This window comes from Citrus sinensis, chromosome 3 (assembly GCF_022201045.2).
Source record: "Citrus sinensis cultivar Valencia sweet orange chromosome 3, DVS_A1.0, whole genome shotgun sequence".
Lineage (NCBI taxonomy): Eukaryota > Viridiplantae > Streptophyta > Magnoliopsida > Sapindales > Rutaceae > Citrus > Citrus sinensis.
In genome coordinates, this window is record NC_068558.1 from 18,314,958 (window position 1) to 18,326,446 (window position 11,489).

At 30.0% G+C, this 11,489-nt stretch overlaps 1 protein-coding gene across 1 annotated transcript; it reads right to left on the reverse strand.

Annotated features, from left to right (window-relative positions):
- Positions 1-1,493: 1,493 nt before the first annotated feature.
- On the reverse strand, positions 1,494-3,720 carry LOC102610357 (glucan endo-1,3-beta-glucosidase). The gene is made up of 4 exons (XM_006491923.3): positions 3,475-3,720; positions 2,418-3,394; positions 1,908-2,214; positions 1,494-1,806 (listed from the first exon to the last, which is right to left on the reverse strand). Exons 1-4 carry the CDS (start codon positions 3,548-3,550, stop codon positions 1,784-1,786), a joined length of 1,383 nt encoding a protein of 460 aa, XP_006491986.2. The 5' UTR covers positions 3,551-3,720; the 3' UTR covers positions 1,494-1,783.
- Between the last annotated feature and the right edge of the window lie 7,769 nt (positions 3,721-11,489).

The window sequence follows — 11,489 nt, forward strand, 5'->3', positions numbered from 1 at the left end:
TTATATTTACTAGTCAGTTGTTTATTGTTCAGAATGTGTCGTTCTTCAAATATTGGAGTTCATGAGTTTGCATGCAAGTTTGGTTTTGTCCAATCAATATTTTATTATTTGGTTAGAAGAATTTTTTAAAATGTTTTTTTCAGTGTAGTCAATTTTCGATTCAAGAAATCATCTCTTATTCTCTTTTCTAAAAATTCACTGCATGTAAAAATAAAATTTACTGAAGATTTAGGTGTTGTTTGGTTTTTAATCTGAAGTCTGAATTTAATTTTTTTTCATATATTTGTTTATTTTAGGTTGTTTGTTTTTTTAACTTATCACTTATTGTCAGACAAATTTACCTGAATAGAAAAAGTAGAAAAAATCCACTTTTATTTGAAGTCTGAAATGGAAATGAAAAATTTTAATTTCAAATCTCAAAAATACCCTTAACAATTCATGTATTTCCAATACTATGTATAAACATTATATTTTTGTATTATTCTTGAAGTTATTTTTTTAATTGCTTTAAATTTTTATTCACATGATAACATTAACTAAACTGAAATATTGAACAAATCAAATTATGTCAATTGTGATGAATCAAAAATAAAATAATAGTGTTGACTTTATTATAAATTGTGAAGAATAAATATATGCACCACTTAAAAGGATATTGATGTCAAACTACTAGCTTTTATGTTTTTCTCTTCAAATGTTGAAAAATAAAAAACAAACATGTCATTCAGACATTTTCATTCAGATCTATTCAGACTTCAGCTAATTCAGACTTATTTAGATTTCAGACAAAAAAACAAACGCAATCTTAATTAATTGTGTCTTACAACTAATTATCTCTACGCTAATAGTTAGTAGTTATTTTAAAAGCGAAAGATGTCATATGTACATGACATTTGCAAACGAAATTGTATATGACAAATAGGACAAGGATGCTTGTACACAAAGACAAAATTAATATAGTGAACGAGTTTATTTTAAAGTGAAATATTTTTTGCATTTAGTGGTTATGAGTAATTTTGTATGTAAATCATATGCAATCAGTATTACAACTTAAAAGCTACTGCATGACCAAATTAAAAATAAATATAGTATTTTTATATACAAATAACTATAGGTCAATATAAACCGATTTATATAAACAATAAATGAGAATTTAAGCACGAGAAAAAATATAACGTAAAAGCTTAAAAGTTCAATAATATTTCGGCGGAATATTTTGTGGATCTAGAAGGAAAATATATATCCAAGCTTTCAAATAATGTAAAGAAAAGAAGTTTAGGGAGCTGATAGAAAATGGAGACGAAAATGAAAGCCAAGATTGCTTACGGCTTCCAAAGCTCAATCGAAAATAATGAACTACCAAGGGGATAATTAATACCCCTTCGCAGTAATCCTAACTTTTCAGTAAGGATGGTTGTAATGTGTGATACGCTCTCTTAATGGATTGGTATGAAACATGCACACACAAGAGGACTTCATGTGGCATAAAGATTTTGTGGAAATTAAGTTGCAATAAACTATTCATCAATGCAAAGCCAAGCAAATTAAATTTATGCCCTTGTATACATATCTCTTAATCAACCAAGGTAGTAAATGGGTGGTAGACTCCCTGCCTAAAACTAATTATCTCAACGTTTACATTACGATGTCATGAATTAACTCATTATGTCTAAGATAAGAACTTCACTTCCAGCTTGTTCTTATTCTAAATTAAATTAACAAGATTACAAAAACTGATGATGCTTGATGCCCTGCCCCTCATTCCAAATCTCCTCCATCAAAATCAATACTTGCATTTTCCATAGCCTGAAGCATCAAGTAGAAAAAACAATATTAAATAACTAAGTACATATCACACAAGCATAAAGTAAAAATTGTGCCAAATGTGAAGCATAAAATTTATGTACTTGGATCAAGGTCAGTGACAGCTCCAGTTTGTATGAAATCGCACGCGTAATCGTGCCTTCCCATTGCTTGGTAGTAGACGTTCATGGCGTATGCTGCGTGAGCCCGAACCGTGTTAGGGAGAAAGCACGAGCCCCCTTCTTGAATCGCTTCACAGTTGAATCCCATTCCGCAAACATAATCAATATTCCTCTGAAGTGCTTCAATGTCAGCCCCTGTCTTCGGAACACACCACCGTTTCCCCTCTGGCGCTCGCTGCGGCGTTTCCACTTTTGGCGTTGGATTACTTGTGGGGATCGATGATCTGGCCTGTCCATCAAATTCATTAATGCAAATCGATAAAATTAAGATCATGAGTAATGCTTAGGATTCCAGCATTTGAGTCCCAGTTGATGTGACAACTTATCCCTTTAAACAGCCACGTCAACTGGGACTAGAAGGCCGATTGTAATGAGTAGTAGTAACAAACAACAAGTAACATGGTGATTATTATCAGCAGTGGCAGCGGCTACCGTGGACCGGAGGATGCCGACGTCGTAGACCGGGGTCATATTGGGATGAAACAGCCCGAAATTTCTTTCGCATGTTGGTCCTTGCTTTAGATCTTCATTGAAAAGTGCAAAAATGTAAGTCTCAAACGTCCGGTTAGGCATGAGCGGCGTGCCGTTACCGGATGTTACGTGCCGCATGAGATTCATGTTGTAGTCAGCTGCACTCTGAGAATCAACACCGACTTGTGATGAATCTCCTTTCGATGGCCATCCAGTTTCGGCTATAACAATCTCTACATCGTCAAATCCGAGGAGTTTCATAGCCGAAAAGACAGCATCAAGTTGCCCATCTAACATGTTTGTGTAAACAATTTTGGTGTTTTCATCAAACACTCCTGAATTAGGCCTAAACAAGGCGTAATCAAGAGTCTCCGGGGAGCATCCAAAAAACGGATACGGGTTTATCAAGAAAGGAGATTTGGTTGCTCTGAGGAAGCTAAGCAATGGTTTAAGAACATGAATGTCGTAACCTTGGTGAAATTTTCCTGAGGACGGAGGGCTTGAACTCGAGAGAATGCCTAACGAATGAGGCGTGGAGACTTGAATTCTACGGTCTAATGATGCACCAACAAGCGCTGTATGAAGCGTTTGCATGGCCGGGATAAGGCTTGCTATTAACAATTTGCTGGCGGTTGATAGTATTTCATTGCCAACCAAAATGCGGACAATGTTTGTGGCGGGAGTGTAAGGTTGGATATTATTTTTTAGCCATTGCTCAGCAAAGTTTAGCTTGGTTAAATAGGGGATTTGATCATTAGGGACGGTGACTGTAACTGCAATCCCTGTGTGAGCAAAGGCTCGGATCATTTTCGGGTCGGCGTCGAAGAGCCTGACCCGATTGATGATGGTAGATTCTAGCAGGAAATGTGCAACATGAGTTGGTGGAGGCAGGTTGTTTGCAACTGTGCCATAATTGACTCCAATGCTTCCTTCGCTTCCTGTTGGGGAAAAAAAAAAATCGCGTCAGTCTTTGATTTTAGGCCAAATTCACATAGAATTGTTATAGGCAATTACGTACCATGGATAAGTGATATTGATACAACAACAAGAAGCAAAATTGTGAAAGTGGGCAATGGGATTTGAGCCTTGTCCATTGATTGATGTAGTGAGATGCTGCGTTGAGAGTAGGAGTTAGTGAAGCAGTATGCTTGAAGAAATTAATGGAGATTTTAGATGCTTTTCTTTGTGAATGGAGAGAGCATGCAGGCTTACTTACTCTTTACATTAACTTTGAATATTTTAGCTTTTTCTTTGCATCTGTTATCCATCATTTGTAATTTATTTTGCGTGTGTGATGGGAAAGCTTGCTAAATATTTTATAAATGATACTCGTTGATTGCTTCTAAAAATTAAGTTACCATGCTGCTGATAATATAGGGTTGTGCGACATGTTGCTTTGATTCAGGTAAAGGAATAATCTTTTCTTATCAAGGGAGTGAAGCTATTGAAAAAGCAAATCTATATTTTTATAAGATTTTGAAGGAGTAATAACCGGTTGCCTTTTCTATCCCCCTAATTAAACTTCAATTTATTGCCAGCTTCTTTTGAAAAAAAAAAAATTCCCTCACTTTTCGTGATTTCTCTGTTGATTTATGTTTACTTAAATTTTGCTCAACTTCATTTGCTCCTAATCCAATGCGCAATTTGTGGATTGATAAATTGAATGGATTGAAAATTTTTAAATCTACAATAAATAAAAATATAATTTTACTTTAAATTTAAAGAGAAAAATAAAAAATCTCTCCAAACGGCACTATTGGTAAATATAACATTACTTCATTAATTAAGTTAAAATTGAAGTTACCTATATTTTATCATACCTAATAATAGTAACAAACAAGAAAAATAATTAAATAAATAAACAATTAAAGGAAGCCCCAGTTAATTTAAATGATTAATTAATTTGGCTCCAAGGCTTAACTGAGTAATTTTCAAGTAATTTTATTTATCTAGTCACTTGAGTTCGAATCCTAAAGAAGGTGGGGTTCAAATATCGATATGGACTTTGCCTGCACCTCTTTACTTTTTTTTAATATTAATTTATTTCAATCTAAATTCAATCAGTATTAAAATTATTTTTATATTAGATTATGTTCATTCACAAAATAGTAATAGATTTATGTTAAATCCACATGTAATCCTAAGATGCGTGAATTGGATTTCCTCTGTCTATAGATTGAATTAGGTTAAAAATATGTAATCAATTAAATTATAGATTGGATTTAATTTTTTTGTCCAATCTATAGAATTCGATCTGCGAATACCCTACAAATATAGATTGCTAATAATTGTGGCTATATGTCAACAAATATTCTACAAATAGGAGTTGAATCTGCCAATATGTCCTTAGTCTACTTGTGAGTTGGTTTCTTGAGTCCTTTCATGGGGTCTAAAAAAAAATCATTCCCACTAAGAAGGATCAAACAATGGGATCAGGCTACGGTGCAACTGTGGTACCGTGTCACAGTTGCATCCAGCCGTTGGATGCACTTGGATTGATGGGGTCCACTGGCATCTAACGGTTAGATGCAACTGTTGCACAGTATCACAGTTGCACCATAGGTTTCCCCCAAACAATGATAGAAATAAAATGATTCAATCTTCTTTCATTAATAATAGTTGTATCATTTCTTTTATTGTGTTGTCAGTCTTTGTATAAATTGAGTTTTTGTGCTTACAAATAAATGTGCATACAGACTCTTTTAATAAAAATAATAATTACAAAGTTAATATTCAAAATAAAATAAAAGTTTTATTATTTAATACAAATAATTAACTTTATATTATTTATTAATTTTAAAAATAATTAAAAAGGATTTAAAGATTTGACAGTTCCATCAATAGTGGTGAATTTACCTATAAGGAGGTTTGAGGGTCCCCCAAAAGGCTAATTTTAAAACTTGAAGGGTTGCATTAAGATCTCGACTTTAGCCCCAAGTGGCGAAGAGCCAATCTCTAAGACAATAATGATAATAATGTATAGAGTATGGCTATTTGAACTCACTAATTCCCTCTTTAAACTCGTCTGAAAAAATATATTTATTATTAAAATTTTAATCTTTCCAAATTTTTAAGTTAACCCTCACTAATTTCTTTCTTCTTCAATTTCACTGAAAAGAAAAAAACAAAAAATCTCTCTCTCCCATGGCTGTTTGTAAATTGAACTCTCTTATCATATTTCTTGTAGCTATGAATCTTTTTTCTATGAGTAAACCATCAAATATTTTTTCCTTTTTTACTATAGATCTTGTAATAACTTATTTAAAAATAGTATTCAACCTAAATTATTGTTTTAAATGGATAATTTACTAGTTGTAGAAGATCTTGTCAAAAATCTAAAACATCTTTTCTGTGGTGATTAAAATGGAGATACTTATTAATCTACAGCAATAGCTTTAAATACAAATTAGGTAGTGTTAGTTTTTCTTTATAAAAAATTAGTTGACAAAAAATCCTTTATTTTTCATGGTAAATAAAAATTGTATTTGATGGTGTGTTTTGTTCCTTTTATTCTTGAAAGTTGATAGATTACAACAATATCTATTTGAACAATTGTCTCACCATTATTGATATTCCTTTGCAATAGAGAACAAGGTTATTTAGGTAAATTTTTTCAATATTTTCTAAATAATATAAACATTAATTAAAAAGAGGATGTAATGAGAAACACCTTAGGTTCAAATAGGCTCAACCTAATAAATATCATTTAGTAATGCTATAATTTTAAAAATAATTGTTGTTAACTATACTATATAAATAATCAACTATATTGCATAAATAGTGAGAAAATTAAAATACTATGAGTTTTAAAAATAGTAATATGTGTTTGATAAATTTTACTATTGAATTATTGTAACCATGCAAATAACATACTAAAATGGGCATAATGTTAACTTAAATTTATTTACACATTTATAAATTATTAACACTAAAAAATGTACATTTAATAAAAGTTAAAATTGTCATTCTTTACTTATAGTGTTGATAACAGTAACAATTTTATCATATTTACAAATCCCTAACTTTGTTCTTATATATTCTTTTTCTATTTTATAGGAATATCTATTCATGGCACTTGGATCGGAAAAAAATGAATGTGAAATTTGGATTTCGAAGACTCAGAAGCCTTTGAAAGAATTGCTAACCCTTCGATCCAACATTAATTCTGACAGGCTGAGATCGTGCAATGTTTATGAGCTCACTTACACCTCATTGCACAAGATTTAACACTCATCAATTTAATGATTCAATTACCTTGACAAAAGATCCAATAGAAGGTCTCGATTTGACTTCATTTGTAGGCATTGACTATGTTGAATCCAACATTCCATAATGCATCATAATGAATGTAAGTTTAGACACTTGGGTTGTATTATTGCAGCTCATCTAAAGGTTGTGGTAGTAAGTTCACCAAAACATCATGTAAATATCCATATTTAATCAAATCAGAATTACTTAGGTAAAGGCAAGAGATCTAACAAATGAGGTGTGTGGGGTTTTAGATGAGTTTTGTAGAGAACTCCCAAGTCAATTTTATGGAAAAGTACAGTTAATAAGAAGAGATTTTTTCTCTTCCATTTTGTTTGCAATTTTCTTCTATAAGTGTTTTGCTTAATAATATGAGTGGCTAATTTTCTAAGAAGGCAAAGAGTAAAGTTCAAATATTCAAATTGTGGACTTAAGTACTCTCTCAAGTGAGTTTAATGTTTTTTATTTTTAGTTACATGTTTATAAATTGTATTTTTTATCGGTTATTTTATTTCACATTTATTTCTAGATCTTGGTCCCTTTGAATCTATGTGGGTGATTAGACCTAATATTGATACACCAATACGGTGGCAGGAACACTACAATACAACTGTAGTACATTATATACTTAATCCGCATATTTATTCATAAAGTTGTTAATTAACAACTAAGTCACACAATATTGAAACTTGTAAAAAAAAGCATAAAATATAAAAATGAGATTTGAATATTGAAACTTGTATTATGACCATGATTTGAATACCAATAGAGAATCTTATAATCTTAACACTTTGTGATTTAGACTATTCCTTCTTAACTTATATCTCTGTAATTATTTTGTTTTGATAATTTATTATCAGATTTCCAAATCCTCTATAGTTCGATCCCAGACTCACCAAAATATATTATAACTAGATAATCTTAAACTTAAGAGTAATCAACCACTTTTGAGTCATGTTAAGTTTTCAGTAATGAAAGTTTAGAGATAAGTCGTAATTCATAGATCCAAGTTCCAATTAGACTTGAAATTTTAGTTCAATGATTAATTTATGAGGATTTTTGGGCAAAAATGAAGTTTTTGACAAATTCTATGAGTAATACTGGGATATCAAGAGAAATGAACAAGCTAACTGAAATTTTACATTTAAATTGTAAAAGGTATTAAAAAAAAGTGATTGAAGGGAGAAATAAAAAGCAAAAATAAAGACTAAAAAAATGCAAGAAAATAATAAAAATAAATAACAACAAAATTGACATCAAATTTAGAAATTTCTTGGTAACCAAGCCAAGAACTTGACACGACTCAAAGGTAGTTGATTATTCTCAAATATAAGAATGTCTAGTTATTATATAATTCAATGAGTTCAGGTCAAACCGCGATAAATTTAAAATATGGTAATCAATTACTAAATGAAAATAATTCCAAAAAAAAAAAAGAAGGAATAGTCTAAATCAAAAAGTGCTAAGGTTACACAATTTATTCTTGGTATTCAAATCATGGTAATAATACTCTATCACATTTATATTTTTCATTTTTTACTAGTTTGAATATTGTGTGACATAGTTCTTAATTAACCACTCTATGAATAAATATGGGAATTAAGTACATAATACGCCACAACCATATTAGAGTGTTCCCACTACCATATTAGTGTGTCAACATTAGGTCTAAATATCCAAATAAATACAAGCGGATCCAGATCTATGAATAAATATGGAATGAAAATAATGGGTAGAGGTACAACTTATAAACATGTAATTAAAAACAACAAACTTTAGACCCACTTGAAAGATTAATTAAATTCACAATTTGAATCCTTAAGCTTCACCTTTCACCTTGACTTAGAAAATTAGCTACTCATATTGGCAAGTAAAATAGTTATTTTGTTTAATTAATTTGTGAAAGTACAAAACAAGAAAATTAAAAACAAAAAGAGAAGAGAAAAATTTCTTCTTATTAACTATACTTTTCCATGAAATTCACTTTAGATTTAAACTAAATTTTCTTTACAAAATTCACCTAAAACTCCACATATCTCATTTGTGAGATCTCTTGCCTTTATATAGGCAAATTCTAATTTGAGAAAGTGTGCGCATTTACATGATATTTTGGTGAATTTGCAACGATAACTTTTAGATGAGCTTTAATATTACCATCTAGGGTCTAAAATTGCAAGTTTGCAACCATTATGATGCATTACAAAATGTTGGATTCAATATAATCAGTGGCTACAAATGAAGTTAAATCGAGACCCTCCATTGAATCTTTTGTTAAGGTGGTTGAACTACTAAATTGTTGAGTGTTAAATCTAGTGCAATGTGGTGCGTGTGAGCTTAGACACATGACAAGATCTCAGCCTTTCAAAATTAATATTGAACTAAAGGGCTAGCAATTCTTCCAGAGGCTTCTCAATCTTTTAAATTCAAATTTCACTTCTTTTTTTCCAATCCAAGACAATGGATTTAGGGATATTCTTACAAAACACAAAAATTATACTTAAAAATAAATAAAAATAGACAATTTATAAAATGGGTTATGGATTTGTAAATGTGATGAAATCGTTAGTGTTATTAGCACTGTAAGTGAAAATAATTTTAACTATTGTTAAATACACACACACACACATACATACATACATATTAATTGCTTACTACAATAATTTTTATTTTGTTAATTTTATTTTTTATATTGTTATATCAATACAACTAGTAATAGTAATAATCCCTTTATATTTAATAGCTTTATTTTCTAATTGAATTTTAGTTCCTAATTGAACAATAACAATTTTAGATTTTTATATTATATATGAAGATATATAGGGAATTAAATTAAGTATAAAATGATTATTGAAATCAAACTTTGAAAAAAATACTCTTTTCTCACTTTTCAAAAAACTATTGTAAAATGAGGTGATTTTACCAAAAGTGACTTCTAAAAAAATTATCAAATACCAAAATTATCTTTTAACTTTTTAATCACTTTTTAAGTCTCTAAAAAAATCTCAAAAAGACCCTAATTCTCCTTGCCAAATGATGTTATTACGGTTTACTTTGTTTTTGCAACCACTCTTTGGTCAAGTAATGAACACCCTGTTGGGAAAATATGCTCTTTAAAAGCATATGTGTTTATTTAATTGTAATATTTTTCTTATTAATTAAATAAATGAGGTATTTTATTCAAGTATCTTAATTGCATTAATATTTTGAGTAAAGTCCATTTAATCATATTATATGTATTTATGTGATTAGCATATAGATTCACAGAAGACATAAATACAAGTTATCTTGTGATTAAATAAATTAAGTTTGCAATTGATAAATAAAGTTGGGCACTTTATTTAGGTATAGACTGTAATAAATTCATTGAATGATTTGTCTTAATCATGTATGAATTTATTGATGTAGTACAACTACATTGAACATGATCACATATGAGATTTAATTAACTTTGTAATGACTATCAGACTTATTAAATCTCATAGGCATTGATTTTACTGTAATATTAATCTTGAGTTAGTTATTATTTTATTATTGTAATTGTTATTCAATTTGAGTTACCAATGGGCACGACTCACACTTGTAGTCAAATTTACCTGGTATCTTGGTGGGAGCAATTATGAATATTAGAGTTATAGATTAATAATATAGAATTTGTACAACACATCTCTTGATGGATTTTCAGCACTTGATCATATAATTTTCTGGCCAGAGTGTGTCAATATATTTAGTATATTGAAAATGATCATTAGAGAAAACCAGTAAGTATCAAGGAACAAGATGTAATTAAATTGATTAGATAGTTGAGATATTGATTTAATTAATGATGTGGTACAAATGATTGTGCAATAAAGAAATCAATGTGGTATGGTTCGAATTATTATTCGAGAACACTATCATAGATAACATACAATTATGAAGGTCAATTCCAATATTTTAGTGCAGTAGATTTGGAATTAAATAATTAGGCCTATTTAATTACATGCATAATTATTGTAGCCACTATTGTATGTACTCATATAATCCTCAGGTTAGCTCATTTAATTGATTGCACCGCTACTGGATTAATAAACAAGATAACTAGCTATTTGGGTTAAAAACCTAAATATATTATTTAGTGGGAGGCTTTATAAAATATGCTTGTGTGTAAGGGATTTTGTGTTATTTTACAAGGTGGGCCCCTATAACAAGAAGAAGTAACCTTATTTTTGGTTTTATTATTTTTTAATTTAAATCAAATTTGATTTAATAGAATTTAAAAAATATTAAAATATGGAGTTTAGGGTTTCCAATAAATAGAAATATAAAAGGGCTTTTTTTCTCTCAAAATAAGAGAGAATCCACATTATACATATCAAAGAAAATGATTTTTTCTCTCTAATTTTGAGAGAAATATTTTCTTCTGCTAGTTGTTTTTAGTGGTGATAAAGGCACCCACACGTCAAGTGTATATTAAACTTGAGTCAAAACTTGGAAGATCATTGGTGACAGATTGTGACTTAACAAAATTGGTGGTGACGGATCGTGACCTAACAGAAGTGGCGGTGACGGATCGTGATCTGGGAGCCTAGATTACTTCAGCGAAAAAGCAAAGTCGAATTATCAAGGTATGATTTTTTAGATTACGAATTCTTATATATTGCATGCGATCGGTCCTAAAAGTTTTTATAAAAAAAAAAATGATTTTTCTCCAACACTCCCTTCATTTTATTTTAGAAAATAAAGGTTCACATTTTCTTTATGTGTGTGGGCATATTATTTTCTTTCTTTCTTTCTTTTTTCCCATTG